Source organism: Rattus norvegicus, chromosome 7 (genome assembly GCF_036323735.1).
Source record: "Rattus norvegicus strain BN/NHsdMcwi chromosome 7, GRCr8, whole genome shotgun sequence".
Classification (NCBI taxonomy): domain Eukaryota; kingdom Metazoa; phylum Chordata; class Mammalia; order Rodentia; family Muridae; genus Rattus; species Rattus norvegicus.
The window spans coordinates 58,657,734-58,678,264 of NC_086025.1; the positions used below are offsets into that span (position 1 = coordinate 58,657,734).

Here is a 20,531-nt window from a genome sequence, read left to right on the forward strand (position 1 = left end):
GAACACTTGGGGAAAACAATGTTAAGATGACGCTTTAATGCACATCCTACCTAAAAGCGAATTCCAGAAAGATACAGGCATAGAAAAGGAAACCATACAAACATCAAAAGGAAAACAAAATGTAGTAACAAGTTAGTAACAAATTTGGTCCTAAGTCTTAGCTGTCTACATGACTGGAGTGAGAGAGGCCTAGAAATTTGGTAAATTTTCTAGCTAGCTGTGCCTGGAGAGTCTTTGCAGACACACTTTTGTAAGTTAACGCCCTAGGAAAAGGCAGCCCCGAATGCAAGCGCTACCCACCCAGTAGGCGGGGCTTAGACACTCGCCAGCTCCGCCCTTCTTCAACAAGGGAGTCTTTCCTGGTGCTGTTGTCTAAGGATGTTAGGCTGCCGCCTTGATGTTGATACCCAAGAAGAACCAGATTGCCATCTACGAACTCCTTTTTAAGGAAGGGGTGATGGTTGCCAAAAAAGATGTCCACATGCCCAAACACCCCGAACTGGCAGACAACCTTCACGTCATGAAGGCCATGCAGTCTCTCAAGTCTCGAGGCTATGTGAAGGAGCAGTTTGCGTGGAGACATTTCTACTGGTACCTCACAAATGAGGGCATCCAGTATCTCCGAGATTACCTGCACCTACCTCCGGAGATCGTGCCCGCCACCCTGCGCCGCAGCCATCCCGAGACCAGCAGGCCTCGACCCAAAGGTCCAGAGGGTGAGCGGCCTGCAAGATTCACAAGAGGGGAGGCAGGCAGAGACACCTACAGAAGGAGTGCTGTGCCTCCTGAGGCTGACAAGAAAGCTGAGGCTGGGGCTGGCTCAGCAACAGAGTTCCAGTTTAGATGGAGTTTCAGTTGTGGACACCTCAGTGAAGTTGGAGATTATGTGGCATTGAATAAACTTTAAAGAAAAAAAAAAGATGTCAGGCTGCAGACTTTCTTGTCTCTGAAAAGAGATTTGTAACAGCAGCTCAAGAAGTTTCCAGACCTTCAGCTCCAGCCTGGGACTGCAACCTCAGGCCCTCTTAATCTAAGAAGGGGGTCTGCAGCCCGTGGCCTAAGGGCCCCTGCACTCAAGAATAGCTGTGAATGCATCTCAACACATGGTTGAAATCCTGCTTGAAACATTGTTAGCTTTACTTGGGACTTTTTGTTGTTGTTTTTGGTTTTTTGTTTTTTTGTTTTTTTTTTTTCCTTTTTTGGTAACTTGATTGCAAGGTACTTAGTGTGAACTTGTAGATGGACAGTGCATTGTCAAAATCTCACTCAAAATACATGCATGCTCGCTCTTGCTACCTCCACACAGGCACAGACTGTATCAAAATACATGCATGCTCGCTCTTGCTACCTCCACACAGGCACAGACTGTATCAAAATACATGCATGCTCGCTCTTGCTACCTCCACACAGGCACAGACTGTATCTTACGGGGGCTGCAGCTGCCAGTGTGTTATGTTCCAGACGCTGACAGTGGATTGGACAGCATTAGACGTCACTGGTGCTCACAGTGACCTAGGGAGACAAGCACAGCCGTTATCGATAGTGCTCTAACCTGCAGATGATAGGTGTTTACAGCTGCTCAGAGGTCGGTTTCTGTTACATTTATTATTTATTTACTTATTTGGGGGTGGGCCGGGTGCCACAGCACACATGTGGAAGTCAGAAGAAAACTTACAAGAGTCAGCGGTGGATCCGGGAGATCCAAGTCAGCTCATACGCTTGCCAACAAGAACCGAAACACGGTGAGCTACCTCACCGGCCCTTGAGACAAGAAAGTACTCCTATTTGATTATTAAGGCTGCTGACACAGCTCAGCTCACTGCAACCAGGGCTGAGAGATGGAAAAGCCAAACCTCATATTTTTCCTGTCGATTAATTTCCACTCTGATCTTTCAATTCCCGGAATGACTTCTTAAAACATCTCAAAGGCCCCTATGGAAGAATCAGGGGAAGGACTGAAAGAGCTGAAGGGGAGGGTGACCCAGAAGACCAGCAGTCTCAACTAATCTGGACCCCAGGGAGCTCTCAGGGACTGGGCCACCAACCATGCAGCACACACAGGCTGGTCCCAGGCCCCCAGCAGAGGACTACCTGGTCTGGCCTCAGTGGGAGAAGATGTGCCCCAGGGAAGGAGAATGCCGGGGTACGGAGCATCTCAGAGGCAAGAGGGGATGGGATGAGGAACTGGGGGGAGGGCTGAGAAGGGGGCAACAGATGGAATGTAAATAAATAAAGTAATAAATTAAAATTTTTTAAAAATCTCTAAAGACTCCCTACCCCCTAAACTTCAGTTCCAAAGGATCAGACGCCCTCTTCTGGTCTCCTCAGGGAAACAGTACACAGACATACAAGCCAGCAGAACACCTATACATGGGGGGGCTGTTGTTGTTGTTGTTGTTGTTGTTGTTGTGGTTGTTTTAATAAAAGGAGTTTGGAAGGTAGAGCTGCCAATTTCAGCTTTGTAGATGGCTGACAGACTGATTCTGCCAATTCGACTCACCTGTTGTTTTATTAGGAGCGCCGATGATAAATGTAACGTCTCTAAAGAAATGGCCTTAGTGCAGTTAAAAGACACATCTACATCAAGAGATGGGTACGAAGCAGGAAGAGGCAAGTTAGGGGCTTTGTCTGTCGTCAACATACCTAGTCCGTTACTGGTGGTATCCAGGGACTTCAAAAACTAGTCCGAGGCAGGACCACACGAAGCTCAGGCTCAACCTCACTGCTATACAAAGCACACAGAGACTGTGGCCCTGAAGGTATGAAAGGTGGACAGCATCATCTGACTAAGATTTCATAAGAGCCAAGGGACTAAGTCATTGCTGACTCCAAGAATTCCTTAAGATGGTTGATGTTAACTATGCCCACACCGTTTGCTTTTATGAGGAAAGATGACTAATTCAGGACCCAGTGTTGAAAAGATTTGTTTGTGACATGCTGTCAAGCTGTTTACAGCTGGCATCAGAAACAAAACCTGTGCCAGAACGTGATGAGAACTGGTTTACAGATTTTTCATTTTTACTGGATGTGACGGTTTGAATATGCTCAGTCCCGGGAGTGGCACTATTTGGAGGTGTGGCCTTGTTGGAGTAGGTGTGTCACTGTGGGTGTGGCTATAAGACCCTCACCCTAGCTGCCTGGAAGTCAGTCTTCCACTAGCAGCCTTCGGATGAAGATGTAGAACTCTCAGCTCCTCCTGCACCATGCCTGCCTGGATGCTGCCCTGCTCCCACCATAATGATAATGGACTGAATCTCTGACCCTGTAAGCCAACCCTAATTAAATATTGTCCTTATAAGAGTTGCCTTGGTCATAGTGTCTGCTCACAGCAGTAAAACCTTAACCAAGACACTGGATTTAACTACTTACTTCAGTGAACATCTGTCTTTAAGGTAAAAGCAGCTTATCAATACAACCTCTCAAATCACACCAGAATTCCAACAGAAACTAAGATCACAGCATACTTGAACTGAGCGATCTTACATGTGCTAACATGCAGGCTAAGCAAGTCTCCTGGGGCCCATGACACATCATCCTGCTTTTCTATTTGGTCAAGGAATCTGAAAACAGACTTCAGGATTTCCGGCGGGGGGAGGGTGGGATAACATTTTGCTATACTTGGAGCTCAATTTTCAGTTGATGTAAATACCGTATCAGTGAGTTTTCTAATGGAGCAGAGAGCCTGCCCTTTGGTATTGACTTTAACATGTGATTGTGCCTCTAACTAGACTTCGCCAGGTCTGGCTTCCCAGAGACAATGATCCCTTGATTCACAAACACTCCTTTCTCGGGTCACTCTTTTATAGAAGCACCTATATTTGTTCCATTGCTTTTGCTTTATCAATGGTGGTAGTAGTGTTTTCTTAGGATGTACGGACGGTGGCATGCCACATGGGGTACCTTTAAGCATGCCCTCATTTTCAGTTAATTGCCTAGATTGTAGGCAACTCAGCTTCTCTCAGACCTTGGCACCCTTTGGTCCAAGTAAGGTCTCATTAGCACCAGTGATTCAGACACTGGGTTTACAGTTTGGGGCTTACAAGTCCTTCTGTCCCCTTGGCATGGGCAAGATTTGCCTCAACTTCTCAAGAGGCCTTTCTCATGTGCTCCCACTGAATGTTCCAGTAACTCTGCTGAACCCCACAGGGCTTGAGAGGCCGGCCCCACTCAGTTCTCTTGCTACACTGTAGACACAGTATCTCTGATTTAGCTCTCTGGCTACATCAGAGACACATGGAGCTTTCAGAGGAAACTTTGTGGTCACCGAGGAAGGCAAAATGAAATTCACTCTAATTCTGTTCTGCTCCCATATATGCTGCTGGGGCTCCTAACTTTTGTTGAGTTTGGGAGAAAAATAAAAATAAAAACTGTTCTCCTTTTTAGTCACTCTACACTTCTCAACCATGAAAGCAGCAGATGTCAGCAGACCAGATGGGGATGGGGGTGGGGCGTGGGTCATACTTGGCATTGTTTCCAACAAGGGGAGAAGAATCGAGGTGGTCAGAGGGTCAAAGAGCCTAAAGGCACCATGCTTGCCCTAAAGCTGCCCCAATTCCCCCAACCTCACTTCTCCATATTTTCTGTTCTAAGGATGGCGAAGACACCGAGAAACAAGAGATCTCAGAAGACGTCTGTGTTACAGTAAACACTGTGGACTCACAGACATTGACATCCTCTGTGCCATTCTCATTGGCAGGCATCGTTAACTCCTCTGTGACCAGGAAGTTCTTTTCCATACCTGTGATAGGAATTACAACCAGACTGGCTATCACCAAGAAGTGGAAGATTAATTGATGTCATGAAAGGTGTTGGGACGAAACGGCATGGGTCAAGTCTAGTTCTGAGCCAAGGTGACTTGGAACGAGCCTGCGTTCTCTCTCAGCTCCACGATTCTCCAACAAGCTGTCCCCTTGTGATAAAAGGACAGTGGCCAGCATCACCTTTTAGTTTTCTTCCCTTCCAAATTCAAATCCAGCAGAACAAGAAAGTTCAAAGGAAGAGCCCAGGAACTGAGTTGCTTTGCTTATGCAGGAGCTAAAGATCAGTCACCACAGCCAGGGTGGAGGAAGATGCTGAGGGTCTCTCAGCTTAGGCCTTGTACCCTCAGGACATCGATCTCACCAGAAGTTTACAGACAGAGGGAGGTGGGGGCTAGCTCACCAGGCAAAACCAAGCCTTTGTTATGAAAGGAAGGTGGTGAATTCTAATTAACGATAGCATAGGACCACAACAGCCAACACGAACCTGAGGTTGTTATACAGGTATGAACACTGAAATCCCCAAATGCTAAATGACTCGCCCTCGGTCTTCCGAGGAGGAAGTGGCATAGTGACCCCAGTGATATGTGGGCCGAGACTACAAGAATGAGAGGCCATTCCTCAGGCAAACTGGAGCAAGGAGGTGGTCTAGGCTCTGTGAACATGGAGGATGAAAATATTGAGGAGCTGAGACCTCGAGGAACTTAAAGTTCTATTTGACAGCCATAGTTTGCATAGTAAATCTTTCCCAGAAGCCTGTGTTAAAATCTTGGTCTCCACCCTGGTACCCCTTGAGACGAGGTAGAAAAATTCAAAGAGGACTAGTGAGAAGTCTCCAGGTCATTGGCTGTGCCCTTGAAGGGGCTGTAGACTTTTCTTTTCCTGTTTTGGTGGCTTTGACCATGAGGTGGTTGACAGTGCTCTCACTACCACCACCATCCTACCACATACCCCGAACAGCACAGGCCAATCAACCACCAATAGAAGGTTCTGGAAGCATGAGCCTAGAAACCTTTTTGATTATTTAAGGTATTTGTCACAATAACACAAAACTAATTAATGTACCTACTTGTCAGGCAGCTAGCAAAGGAAGTTATCAGGCTTCGGTCAGACAGCACACTCTGTGATTTACCAGTCGGGTGGCAATGGCCAAGACTATATAACCACCTTGCTTTGTTACCTGGAATAGTGATCCCTGAGGGGCAAGTAATGCCTGACCCACATAAGCTCAGCAAAAGCTCAGTAGTACTGTTCTGGAGATGCTAAATCAAGAATGCTGACAAACGGGAAAGGCCACGAGAAGACAGTAGAGAATCGTTCACAGCCAGGATTGACCTGATGAGTTTGCTTTTTAATCCTCCAGAAGGAGTAATAGAAAGATGAGCCTGTTAACATTTTACTTTTCTGGGACCACTCTGGCAGCAATATGATAGAACATGGGTGAGCAACTCCCCCTCCACCACACACACACACACACACACACACACACATCTGTTCACCTACAAACTAAGAAGAGTGCTTCTTCACTGAACACCAAGCCTGCAATATCTTCACCTTGGACCTCCAGTCCCTAGAACTCCAAAGCTATTTATTGATGAAGCCACCCAGTCTGTGGTCTCTTGCTATGACAGTGGAGCCGGGATACTCAGTATCCTATGTGGGAGCTGATGCTAGACTCCTATTGACCAGACCCCATCGATCCCCAAGTACGGTGGGCACAGCCCACCTCTATCAGTGAGCCATCATCTATAAACTCGTCCCATCCATAGCTTTAAAGCAGAGGCTCCTGGCCACAGATGTTGCTGACTTTAATGAACTATCTCATGTGGGAAACAGAAGCTTCCATTGCTATGATCCAAATGCTCACCGCTCCCTGCCCCCACCCCCCATTTCAATGATCTCTATGGTCTCTAATTCTTATTTATGGAGGCCCAGTGACCTGGGTTCAATCCCCAAAAGCTGTGAGAAGCACACACATATGCATACGTGCTTACTGAAAAAGATCCATGTCCAAACATGAATGAACCCTTGTATTTTTGAAAGTTTCTAAAACATGCCACTTTTCGAATTAGGAAAAGTGATGTCTTTGAGATGCTGCTTCAAAGGACTGCCGTAGGTGGCAGCGGAAGTAGGTTGGAAATTACATAAATTTATGCAGAGAAGCACAAGCTGGACACGTGATCCTAGCTCTCTGTTCATGCAGAGGTTTTTGAAAGATGATGAAGTAAATGTATATTATTGTTCTCTTCTAGTAAACAAAGTAAAATAGTAGGTCTAAAAGTCAATCTATATGTACACCATATACATAGAATCTCTCCCTCCCTGGGTTCCTTCCTCTGCCCACTTCTGTTCAGGAACCTGCTCCTCTCCCCCATTCTGGGCAGGTAACAGGGTACCCTGTACTCAGTGGTGAGATCAGGAATGCACAGAGCTTCACGGAGCCTAAATGAGTTTCCCTCATTCCTGTGATCAAGCGGGATATAGGAGAGAAGGTTGAGAACTGACTGAGAGGAAGGAAAGCCGGGTTTCCTGAACACTGTCAGACAGGAAACGACACCACACCAACAGTGAGAATCTTTATGCATATTATCTGTGATCAGTACAGTTCTCCAGAACAAGACAGATGAGAGAGAGAACATCGTTCCAAACAGTTACAGCCATAGGTCAACATTACAAACTAGGTTTAGATCTAGATCGGTTTTTTTTTTTTTTTTTGGAGAGGACTGAGGTGCAGTTGATGTCCAGAAAAGTGTGAAAAGGGTACAGGCAGACTTGGAAATAGCTGCAACTATTAAGTTCTTCCGGTGTTCGCATACAGTCTCCGACACTTGGGGAAGACGGCCAGTCCATATCCGCCCCCTTTGTACATGCTGCGGGTTGGGGGAGGGGAGGCTATTACAGAGTTCTTGTTCTAAGTGGCAAGGCTAAGAAGTCCATCAGTTCACATTGTGATTGCCTGGCATGGTGCATGCGCATGGTCAGTACAGAGAGCTTTAACAGGGGTCTGTTGGGTTTCCTAAGTCGACTTGGTCATTTTTACCACCAAAAAAAAAAATGTTTTTTCTCCCAGCTATTTGTACAACTGATACTCATCCATACCCTGTGCTGTCTCACCGGGCTCTTTCTGAAGACATAGCAGGAAGAGATACTGAGAGAACAGTTGGTAGACAGCCCCACCTGATTTCCCATCTCCTCCCTCCAAACACCCAGACCCTCAGGGAGCCAGGTTACTGGGTTGGGAGAGAAACATTTTCTATTCAAGTCAGGCTTCCAGAGGGTGTGGGGGGATTTGAATTATCAAGGAAAAAGAAGATAATGAGGGGGTCATTGTAAATGAAGTTTAGTGGATAAAAGAAATTCTTTTCTTGTGCTTAACTTTGGAAAACAGTGGGTCGCATCACCTGGGGATGGCATTCAAAGTAAGGCCACCCACCCCCACCCACGGCCTTCCCTCCAGGCAGAGGAAGCTGTCTGATAACTTCAGATAGAACTCCAGGACCAAACAAACTGTAATGACTTCTAGCTATTCCATCTTCCGGTCCTTTCCGGTAAAAATACTATGTGGGGGATAAAATGTGTCAGTCCTGTAGCAGCTTTTCATTCAAAAGAGCCCACACAACTCTACTCTATGTGATTAAAAAATGAGTACTTCTCATTGTAAAAAAAAAAAACCTTCTGTAACCAGCCCTGGCTTCAGAAATAGCAAAGCAACTCACTCGAACCAACGCTACCGGCTTCAACAGAGTTCCTCCCAGAACTGCCAAAGGCTTTGGGGAAGGAAGGTTAAGATGGCGCCGTATTGGGCTAATGACGGCGGAGCCTGAGTGGAGAGCCCTTCATTTTTCCAAAGGATAGACGCATGAAGCATGTTGAAAAGGAACTAACTTTTCAAGGTGAGGCAGTTTCACAGCTCCTTCTGTGAACACAGGACTCTATACCATCTAGAGAAAGAGCCTTTGAGTCAGGAGGCTGTGTATTAAATGGCTTCCTAGTCGCAGCTCCCACAAGCTCTGAAGTCAGTACTCGTGGACAAAGAGCAGTAAGCCAGGTTATCGTACTAGAAGAAACAGAGTGAGGTCCTGTGACACACTGGATTGTTTACCTCGAGTTACTGAAGTGCCGTTTCACCTGTGTGGCTCAGAGTTCCGGACTGCATAGTAAAGACAAGAGATGCTCTCTCCGATCTGCTGGGACCAAGGTAGGAGTGGAAAGATAGAAAGAACTAGGGGAAGAGGGGCTTCTCCAGAGAAAGGCAGTGTTCAAGTAACAAAGTACCACAACCCAAAACCACAAAATTCAAGTAACAGTCACTGTGCGGTGTCCTGGCTTTGAGCTGCGCATCTGCAATGGAGTGAGAGCTGGTAGCTATCGGAACCACGTTCAGAGGATGCTCAAGTTCCACACAGAGCCCATCAAATCCTTGCGAGAAGAAAATGAGCCTTGGGAAAGGTGGAAATCAGCAAACCGTTCAGAGTAGCTGTTTAATGCATAGCCCAAGGTGATCTCTGCATATGGTCTTCGATTTGGTTATTAACTTCAATTTCAACTGATTTAAAGGTTTTCTTCTCACGGGTAGAAATAGAAAGTTACAGAAAGGCTATCTTGACATTTCTGCTATGCTTTAGCATATAAATAAAAAATAATCTGAAGACAAGTATTAAAGTATACAGGCGCGTGCATGCACGCACGCACGCACGCACACACACACACACACACACACATGCTTGCACATGCTCACACACGCACACACAGGCACTCTTGCTCATACACACACAAATCCCCTCCCGTCCCCAACAGAGCAGAAAGAGGAACATCAGAAGTTTTTTGCAACTAAGAAGCTTACTTTCTACGGTTTTAGTTCTAGCAAGCTGGTATTCGTTCATGCTTTAGTAAGTGACGTCCAGAGGACGGAAAGGCCAAGGAATGTGTTGTTTCAGGGATCCCAAAAAGGCTCTGAGAAGGCCAGAAAAGGACTTAACAGTCTACAGATTGTCTTTTCTAAAGAGCTCACAAGGAAAATTGGGGAAACTCCATACTTGAGAAGCACGAGATTTATTTAGTCACAAGAATCCACTTGACCAGTTACCCAGAAGGTGGGAAAAGGTCCCATCTGGTTCCCACCACGGAGCTTCCGGTACCCGTTTGGATAGGGCTGTTGGCGCTCAGCTTTAAACCTCTCAGTTCGTTTTTTATTGGACAAATGAAACAGGAAGGGCCTGGCTAGCTTGCTTTAGCCACCATGCCTCGCCTTGTGAGTCTAGCCGCTGAGCCAACCACTAGGAGGCGTCATCGCTTCTTGGTGCTGCTGCTCCCCATGCCTGACTTGCTGAAGCCCCTGCTCATCTGAGGGAAGTGCATGGTTGGGGTTCTTTCGGTAGGGCCATATAATCCCAAATTCCTGGCTGTGGCTGACTTTCGCAGCGGCTTGACACTGGGGAAGGGGCTGAAGATGGGGGGTTTTGAGTTGCTTCCCGGGAGAGATTTGCTGACAGTCTGGTTTTCTCCAGGGGCATCGACTAACTCTGGGGCATGCCGCTGCCCCTTGGACTCAGTTTCTGCCGTGGTATCCCTTTGGTTAAGTTCCAAGGCTTCTAATTTCACCTGAACTGCAGTCACATCAACGTCAGCATCCCCAAATACGGGCTCTGGAGACTGCCCTTCGATTGTCCTCGGAGTGACGCTGTCACCGCTGCTGCCCTCACTCTGAGCTGTTACTGCACAACTGGAGGGAAACTCCTCAGCTGCCCCCAAGCTGCTGGTCTTACAGCCTTCATTCTGTTCTTCTATTAGCCCTACTGTGTCTCCACAGCCCAGATGGCTCTTGGTCCTTGGCATGTTCTTTTTGTGGACTCGGATGTGAGTCCGCCACGGAGAGTTGAGCTTTGTCTTAATGTCTTCGTAAGGGACAGGAGATATTTTTCCTCCCGCGTGGCCAGGCATGTGGATGACTGCATTCTTGGCTGCTCTGTTTGTAATTTTCATCTTTTTCCCTAGAAGAAGATGGTTGATCACCGGAGAACTATTTGCCTGAGATGGGAGGATGCTGGTCACTGGCCCTTTGTCTGCAAGAAAGGTTGAAAGCCTGTGTGAAACACATTATGCAGAAACACATCTGTCTTCAGGACAATCTCACAGAGCATTCCTTTCCCAAATCTTTTCCCCAAAAGCTTTCCGGGTGCTGGCAGAGCCATGTGACTGAGGACAGTAGAAACTGACAACCCTAGTTTGCCTGGGATGCCCAGTCCCTCCTTCTTCAGATAAGAGAGCACCGAGGGCTGGGTATGTTACGGTTTAAATGGGTATATTCCCCCAAAGGGCTCCTGTATGGGAGGCTTGCTCCACAGCTGGTAGACCCAGTTGCTGATGACATCATCATGCCATTGACCTAACATCATGAGGTAATTGTTCCTCAAAGAATTTACAGTTGAGTCAACTATTTGGAGGTGGTTGAAGGTGACCCTGTAGAAGTGGGTCACAGGAGAGGGGGGAGCCATTGAAGGGTGTATCCTGTTCCCAGTCTCTTTCCCTGTGGCTCTGCTTCCTGGCTGCAGTGTCATGAGCAACTTTTCTCTGCCATGACCTCTTCCTACACCCTCGTCTTCACTACGTCAGGCCATGGAGATGGAGCCAACTGACCACAGCCTGAAACCTGGTGACCCTCAAACCAAAATCAGCCCCATTGTCCTTCAAACTGTTCCTCTCAGTTATGGTCAGTCATGAAAAATCTAACAGAGACCTAAAACAGAACAGGCTCCCTGCTGACCCCGTGCGTTCCTAAAGAAAGCTCAGACTTCCTAATGATTTTTACAGTTTCTGTCTCTGAAAAGCCACCTTAGAGGTCAGGCTATCTAGAAAATCTTGGAAAAAAATTTAAAAACAATACAATAAACTGTAACAATGTGAGTTAACGAGTCATCGGACTCTGAGAGGCAGGAAAGCAGCACGCTGCACAGCTCGGAAGATCTTGTCAGAGGGAATACACCCAGTGGGCTCACGCTGTCCCCAGGCCTGGCCCTAAAATGAAACCTGCGCCCTCAGCACAGTGGGCTTTGGAAGCCAAAAGACAGTTAGAGCAGCAGTGTCCTGGGGGCACTGAGGGCCTGCTGGTCTCCTCCTCCTGAGGCTGTGACCAAATTCCTGTCTATGACGTAGAATTTCACACCACGAGCCCCAGGAATGAGGGCAATGGCCAGAAGCACTGAGGAGACATCTCCCCACCTGAGCTAAGTTCCCTTTCTCCCTGAGGCTTGTGTCATCTAGCCAACTTCCCTCCACCCTTCTCAACTCTAATCATTTATCTCCGGTCACACCTCAATCTCACTAAAAACATTACCCACATCACCTGACATGCTGCCATCTTCCGCAGCAAATTTACTGTTCTTGGATGGATGTGCCCATTGCCTGATGGTTGCTCTCCCTCCACTGGCTGTCCTGAACCGCCTTGCCACCACCAACACACACACACACACACACGCACGCACGCACGCACACACGCACGTATGCACATAAATGCATTGTCTCTCTCTCTCTCTCTCTCTCTCTCTCTCTCTCTCTCTCTCTCTCTCTGGTAGATGCCTGCCTCTGTCCTACTTTCTCAGCTCCTTGTCCATCCTTAAATTGCCCAGCACATGTTTTACACGTGTGCTGCTCAGCAGAGCAATGGCCACACTAACAATCATACATCCCAGCATTCCCATGCCTTTGCCACTTCCCAGAGACGCTCCAACCCGAGATCGAAGTCCTACATTCTCTTCTCTGAATCCCAGCCCTTCAAAAGTTCATGACTTCTTGTTCCATTGGGACCTTGATGTCACCAAACGATCTTTCCTCCTTTCCCCTCTTCTCTCAGACCCTTCAATGATTTATCCCAATCTTTATTACTGCCTTTACGTTTCCTCTTATTCTCAACACTTCCACCAAACTCTCTGCAATAACCTTTCTCCTAATCTTCCCGAGAAAACAGGAGCTCTCAGGTCTTAAAGACCTCGACTTCTGTCTTTTCTACCCTAGGAATCTGGTACCTCAGGCTTTCCTTACCCTGGGAATCGGGTACCTCAAGTACTATTCATATCACCCCTTTCATTCTCAAAAGCTGAAGTCTTTTACTGTGCCTTAAAGGTAACTCGCTCATTTAATCTCATCTCCTCCCATCTTCTCTAAACCTTACTACTCAAAGTCTAGGCCCTACCCAGGAGCTGAGGAAGAATCAGCAAACTTGCTGAAACACATTCTGAACTTCAGCCAATCTCTAAATGGCTGTACCCTAAAATTAAGAGGCCAATGCTCCACGACTTTTCCTCTGAGGTGCAATCTCCCCTTCTTTAAGGACAACAAAGGGAGCTCTAGAGAAGGCATCAGCAAACTTCCCAGACTATAAATCTTTTAACTACTGTAGCATTGAAGCAATTATAAACAAGGTGTAAAAAAATGGGAATAGCCATGTTCCAATAAAACTTTATTCCATAAAAACCATAAAAACAAAAAACAACAACAACAAAAACTATACAAACAAGCACCAGGCAGGATTTGGTCTCAGACCTTAAGTTGCTGATTCCTGACTAAAGTACAAGCCACCGGACAAACTTAAAACCCAGCAGCAACTGCTCGCCATTCTCTCAAGGATGTTTCTGACAAAGGACTACACTAAAGATGGCAGTGCTCTGGCTCTCACTGTGGCCTGACCACTCACAATCGCTGTAAACCCCAGACAAACGCTAACCTGTTAACTCTTCCTGGGAGATATAAGGACGAAGGGAGGAAATGTGTGGGCCAGTGTTTTGAAAGCTAAAACGTTGTCATTGTGAGTTTCTTTCATGATCGCCCTCTTGATGAGTCAAAGTCGGTAGAGTAAGAGCCTTCGGGATTTCCCTATTTTCTTTCTGATGTTTTCTCCAAGTTTTTCTCAGTGTTTGTCTGAGATCAGTCACATGCTCTGAAGCCATAGGCCGAATTTATGTTTTTGTGAACTCTGGACAGACAACATTTTCATTAGGAACAGGAGAATCACTCCCAAATCAGCATACATTAAACAGCAAGGTGGATTGTCCACTGTGATTTGAGAGATTATAAAGGGGGGAAAGAAGCTTGACAATCCTTGGAAAAGAGCGTTGTCACCCAATAATCGTTCTCCTCATACAGTCCCAAGATACTGAAGCTGGCTTATCCGTGAGACACAAGATCTCGTTTTTTTCTGTCTCCCACCTTCCATGGTCACTGTTCCTGCTAAATTACTACTTGACTTACAAATGCACAGATGAGTATATTCCATTTTCAGATGCTTACTTTTCTTCCTGCTTATTTGTTTGCATGTGCATATGTGGACCACTGCGCACATTCAGAGGTCAGAGGTCAGCTTTCTGAGTACTACTGGGGACTGAGCTCAGGTCATGGGGCCTGTGCAAAAACACTGCCCCCCAACCCCAACATCTCCCTGGCCCATAGGCTTGAATTTCTAAGATTTCTCAAGTCCAAGGATTGCATAGCTCAGCAGCACTTTGATCATTTGTAAATCCCTCTAGGCAAGCACGCATAGTAAACAGGGTATGATACCATCCACAGCCTGATCCTCGGGACCTAAGAAGAACCCAAGGTCCTGTTCTTCTTTAGATCCTGATAAAATAAAGTTGAAAATGAAGTTCTAGATATGCTACTGTCTGATACCAATGTGTAATCGTGCTGGCTAATCTTCACGGTCAGCTAGACTTGGAATCACCTGGGAGACACACCTCTGGGCCCATCTGTGAGGTACCCAGCGAGGTTCCCTGAGGAAGGAAGACCCGCCCTCAACATGGACAGCCTCATCCTTTGAGGTCTTGGACAGAATAAAAAAGGAGGAAAGATATAAAGTACCAGCACTCACCTCTCTCTCCTCTCTCTGTTCCCTGACCGCAGGCCAAGCATGGCGGCTCCCTCACATTCCGGCTGCTCCCCCGCCCCCTACAGCCCCTCCCACAACCTTGCTTTCCCCTCCTCGATGGACCCCGGGCCCTCCTACAATACAAAGGGATCCCTAACTTGGCTCGTGTAGGGTACCTGCCACCGTAGTGTGAACTCTGAGGCCACCCTAGGGTCACTGTACACTGGGATGGGGTTCACACTGCTGGAAGAACCCCCTTACCTGCTCTTATGTACACCTGGTGGAGCTGCTGCTGCTGCTTCTTCTTAATGCGCGAGTACTGCCTCTTCAGGGCGTTGATGTCCGTGGTCATCCGCTCTGTCATCATGCTGTTGAACGCTGCGTGGTACTCACTTCGACACGAATTGATGGCTCCTGGGCTCAGCTCTGCGATGTTGTTCGACCTCAGGGTCTGTTCCTCTGTCCCTTCTGTGCCCCGGGAAGGAACAAAGTCATGGAGAAGACCTGATGGGAACGAACTACCCTACAGCCGGTCTTAACCTCCAAGAGATTCTAAACTAGGAAACTGTCCTCTAGCACTGGTGTTTATCTAGCACTGGTGTTTATCTAGCACTGGTGTTTATCTAGCACTGGTGTTTATCTAGCACTGGTGTTGATTTGCTTCTGCACTCCCTTAATGAGCTTGCAGGTTGGAAATGAGCCCTGGGCTAACCGATTTTGTGGGCGCTTTTTCCATGATGTAGACATGCAATCAACTCTCTCCAGATAAAAATCCATGCCACTTCCTAAAACACCCTCAGAAAAATATAGTACCAAGATGTACCATGACAGCTACTGTATGATCACCCTCATGCCTGCCCAAGAATGTATTAACCGTCTGTGGACTTTCCCAAGTACATTTTCTATACTTTTTTTTAAGTAATACCTTTTATGACTGTATGAAAACTTAGACCACTGTGCCCTGAGAAGCAAATCCTTTTGTGCATTCAACCAGCATTTTCTGATTGTCTGTCGTGGTGGAGTTCTGTTTGATATGGTCTCTGACCCTGTGACATCTACAACTAGCAGATCTGTCCCTTAAGTAAGATCGAGACCACACCAGAGAATGAGAAAGCCTTGCTCTGGTGAGTATGTGCATTCACAGGCTGCCTAGGTGAGTGCAGAGAAAACCAGAGTTCTCTAAAGCACCACATGGTACTGAGCATGGGAACCAATGAAACAGAGATTTCAGCTCAGCTGATGGTTCCTTGTCTTTTTTTTTTTTTTTTTTTTTTGGTTCTTTTTTTTTCGGAGCTGGGGACCGAACCCAGGGCCTTGCGCTTCCTAGGCAAGCGCTCTACCACTGAGCTAAATCCCCAACCCGAAACAGAGATTTCAGCTCAGCTGATGTCTGCTGGGAACGTCTCCAGGGAAAATCTGGGCATCTTATAAATGTACTTCATGAGTTACCAAAAATCACTTCTCTAAAGGGAAGAGAATTTAAAAAAAAAAAAGAATATATTGAACAAAATCACTAGGAAGCACTATTGATGAGAAAGTGATGTCTAGCCTGATTTATAATTGCCCAGAAAGGAAAACTGACCAGAGGCCAAGATCACAGACTCTAGATCCCTTAGCACTGGGACTGGGGGACAGATGGGTCAGTGGTTAGGAGCAGTTGCTATGCAATGATAAGGATCAGAGTTCAGACCTCAGAACTCACTATGTAGCTCAGAGACTCACAAACATCTGTAACTCCAGCACCAAGAGATATGACCACCCTCTTCTGGCCTCTGCGTGTACAACAAGAGTCCACACAAATATGTCCACAAGGACACAGACACACAAATCAGTCAAATAAATCATCAAACAAAGGGTCAATAAGAAGCTACATAGCAAAATAATAAAATATTTTAAAAAAAAAAAACAGCTTTCACATTGGGGCTGGAGAGATGGCTCAGTGGTTAAGAGCACTGGCTGCTCTTCCAGAGGTCTAAGTTCAATTCTCAGCAACCACATGGTGGCTCACAACCATCTGTCATGGGATTTGGTCCCTTCTTCTGGTATGCAGGCACATACACGCAGGGAGAATACTGTGTATGTAATAAATCAATCTTTTAAAAAAGCTTTAACATTAATAATTGATTCCATGTCTAAAAACCGAGAAGCTGAAATTCAGACAAGAAAGGGCGTAGAAAGCATCACAGAAATCAAAGGGACCTTGTTTGGCTAAAAGCTGAGAGAAGAGTACGTGTCACAGACACGCACAGAGAGAGAACAGTGTGAACCCAGCCCTCCCCACTCCCCAGTGGAACTTTTTATAATTGTACAAACTTTATTATAGAAAAAGGAAAGAAAGAAAACCTTGCACGTAAATAAAAACATACACCGGAATTAACCAGACCCAAAGTTTATCCAACTCAATGAATTAACGTCTAGACATGAACCCAGTCTCTAAGCAGGTGAACTCGCAGCTGGGCATGTAACTCAGCTGGCACAGAGTTTGCCTAGCATGTACAAGGCCCTAGGGGCAATCCTCAGTACTATATAAGCCAGGCATGGTCGGGCGTGACTCTAGTCCCAGCACTTGGAAGGAGGAGGTAATGCCCAGGATATATGACACATGGTGGTTCGGATGAGAATGGCCCCCATAGGAGGGTGGCTCATTATATTTGAGGAACGGGTCTCCTGCTGGTAGAACTGTTTCAGAAGGATTAGGAGGTGTGGCCTATTGGAGAAGGGGGCAGGCTCTGAGCTTTCAAAAGAGCCATCAATCTCTATGTGCTCTCCTCCGCCTGGTGCTTACCTTGGTGTATAAGCTCTTGGCTACTGCTCCAGCTGCATGCATGCATGCCTGCCTGCCTGCCTGCCTGCCTGCCTGCCTGCCTGCCTGCCTGCCTGCCTGCCTGCCATGCTCACTGCCATGATGGCCCTGGACTCGACTCTCTGAAACTGTAAGCCCCAAATAAACTCTTTCTTCTATGAGTTGCCCTGGTCTCAGCACCTTATCATAGCAATAGAAAAGTAAGATAAAGATGGCTTCAAACAATCTCAAAATGAGTCCAGGCTTGGGTACAACTCTCAAAAATAACACAACCAAAAGGCAGTGCCAGCAGCCACCTTTTAAATCATAAACAACGATAAACAGATGGTTCAGTAATGTCAAGACAGCCAAGCTGGCAGGGGGCAAAGATATGGCACAGCAGCCCATGTGTCTGTCTCTGAATGCACATTTCTGTCCCCTTTGGACGAGAGGATGGGCCTCTTAATTCGGAGAGGTGGAGTAAATATTCTAAGTCAGAGCTGCCACCGAAGACGGGAAAGGACCCAGTGGGAGAACCACGGGCTAGCCTCTAAAAGCTCGTTAGACCGGACTGTACAACCCTGAGGAAGTCACTTCTGTGAGGGAAATAAAGTGTGGTCATCGATCCGGAGCACCACATTCGACAGAGGTAATACCAAATCGTAGAACTTCCAGGGTGGATTCATAGAGTACCAGGAGGTCTGGAGTCCTATCTTAGTGAGAAAGGAGCTCTTTAAGAGGGCTGGCGACAGCTGGGTGAGTGAGCTCTTCCCTCCCTCGCTTGTGGGAGGCTCTGGGCTCGGCATGAAAGAGAGAGGATTCAGGAAAGATGGGGAAGAGAGAAGGGCGGAAGGGCAGGCGGGCACAGGCAGGCAGGCAGATCAGTGTTCTAAACATGGTCCTTTAAGAGAGCCTTAGGAGACAGTGAGGCCAAACATGCTCTGCTGCTTTGGAAGGGAGCAGTGGGAGCCCAAGGCTCTGGGTAGATTCTAGCAGTATCTTCTGAAGCAATTAGTTTCTTGCCATCAAGAAATGGAAATATTCAGTCCTAACACAGAAGGAAGCCAGTCTTCAGTGAATTGAATTAAACTCCAGGAGGATTTATAGATCACATGCTCTACGCTGGGCTACTCTAAGTAGGGAGCAGTCAGCGCTGATGATGAACAAGCAGAAGCAAGAGTAGCTATAAAGGAAATGAAAGGGGCACTCTGTGGGTAACACAGGATACAGGCAGATCCTGCCAAAGGTTAACCCCGCAGAGAAAGGCTATGGATGGTGGTAACCACTCAGAGAATCACTTAAGACTTCTCCAGGACACAGTAACAATGCTCTCGTTCGAGTGAACCAATTCTATCCGGATTTGAACGAGGCCCCTCTTTACCTTTAATCTGCTTTTGGTACTTCTGCAGTTCAGGAGCCAGGAGCCCACTGAGCGGTCCAAGGCACCCCACAGCACTAGCGACAGCATCCTCATCGTCCGGGCCGTTCTCATCGTCACTATCTCTGGACTTACTGTGTCGCCTTGGAAAACATAGAGGAAAAGAAATGGTGAAAATCAACTTTTAAGAGAATAGAATCACAGGATTTAAATGGTGTATGTGACAGTGTGTGTGTGTGTGTGTGTGTGTGTGTGTGTGTGTGTGTGTATTTGTAAGTTTCCTGTTTTTCCCTGCCAATTTTTCCCTGGGTCTTGTCCTATCTAATTGCCATAGGTCAAGTTTATTAGCAATTCTTTTATATTCTCTAGTTATCTATGTATAGGCAGAGACATAACTGTGGATATATATATATATATATATATATGTGTGTGTGTGTGTGTGTGTGTGTGTGTGTGTGTGTGTGTATCCCTCTGTACCTGAAAGAATAAAAAATACAGCCAAAAAGTCAGAAGTTTAGAAATGCTATCTCACCCCTAAGAAGCCCTAAATACCTCAAATTCCAGACCCTGCTCTCTACCTGTAAGTAGATAAAAGGTCACATTTCTTGAGCCTGCTCTCCCAGAAACTAGATAAAAGGGCTTAAAAAGACAAGGCCCTTAGATGATTCCTGACCTAGTAAAGATAACAGAAAGCTTCTCCCAGGAATTAGCTGACCATAAAGTTAGATTACAATCTTAAAAACAATAACAATCTTGAGAGACAGGAAGCTTCTCCTTGTGATTTTTCACTGATATTCTCCACATTTTCCAATGAGGCCATTCCTGCCCCCTTGGGTTGTGGCTTCTTCCTTTAAATACCTCTTCTCCCAGCTACTGGGGGTCAAACTCCTGTGCCCCTGCGTGGGATACGAGTCTTGACCCCAGTGTACTGGTTCCTATCGATAAACCTCATGTGATTACAGCAAGGACGGTCTTGTGTGAGTTCTTGGGGGGGTCGCGTTATCCCGAGACTTGAGTGAGGGTCTCCCCACTCTGGGGGTCTTTCATACCTTCAATCACAAACATATTTCAATATTTTACATAGAGCCTCCTTGATATTTTTCATAGTTGTATTAAATCTACACAGCCCATGTTCATAGTTGCTAGAGGATGCCCACCTGAGTAGTTTCCAGTATTATCCTAGGACAAAATTTATAATATGTTTTGTATGTAAAAATAAATCTTTGGGGGAATTCATATATAGAATTGCTGAGTAAAGGGAAACACACGACAGTATTTGGGTCAAATACTACCAGATTGTCACAAAGCCTGAATAACCTCTGATCCACAATGTATAAGAGTATATGTCCTCGTGCACGACCTTATCCAGTAGTGAACCTTGCACACTACAACGCAGGACTGTCAGAGAAGCTATGACCAAATGGCATGACTGTTGCAGATAACCAACTGCATTCTGATTGGATTTGAAAGCTGCTCCACAGGAGGGAAATCATGCCTGGTGCTGTAAAGCCAGGCAAAGCCTATGGCTGAGGAGGACACAGGCCCTGAGGGGTGGGAGGATCAACTACTGTTGTTTTGTTAAATATTTATGTTTATGCCCACAGCTGGTGTGCTGCTCTCAACCATGGTCAAAGAAGTTTTGCTTTACTGTGGGCAGCAATTAACGTAAAGACTCCAAACTGTTCTAAGTGCTCAGAAGAAGTAACTTTTGGGTATTCAAGATGGGGATGGGGGTGGGGAGGTGTAAGCGCTGGAGGA

At 46.5% G+C, this 20,531-nt stretch overlaps 2 protein-coding genes across 3 annotated transcripts in view; one reads left to right on the forward strand and one right to left on the reverse strand.

The window, feature by feature from the left end:
- The first annotated feature begins 397 nt into the window (after window positions 1–397).
- Rps10-ps22 (ribosomal protein S10, pseudogene 22) lies at window positions 398–1,633 on the forward strand. Its single transcript, XM_039080585.2, has one exon. The coding sequence runs from the start codon at window positions 398–400 to the stop codon at window positions 905–907; it is 510 nt and encodes a 169-aa protein (XP_038936513.1). The 3' UTR covers window positions 908–1,633.
- A 5,687-nt stretch (window positions 1,634–7,320) lies between these two features.
- Tbc1d30 (TBC1 domain family, member 30) overlaps window positions 7,321–20,531 on the reverse strand; it is an 89,374-nt gene continuing 76,163 nt past the window's right edge. For both annotated transcript variants that reach the window (XM_039080139.2, NM_001427595.1), the window contains 3 exons: window positions 18,777–18,916; window positions 14,875–15,081; window positions 7,321–10,819 (listed from right to left, as the gene is read on the reverse strand). In XM_039080139.2, coding sequence (XP_038936067.1) covers window positions 10,044–10,819; window positions 14,875–15,081; window positions 18,777–18,916 — 1,123 coding nt within the window. In that variant the 3' untranslated portion in view covers window positions 7,321–10,043. The remainder of the gene's footprint in view (window positions 10,820–14,874; window positions 15,082–18,776; window positions 18,917–20,531) is intronic.

Excerpts from the sequence above, each read along its gene's own strand:
- Rps10-ps22 (XM_039080585.2), top strand. The coding sequence starts at position 398 with ATGTTGATACCCAAGAAGAACCAGATTGCCATCTACGAACTCCTTTTT.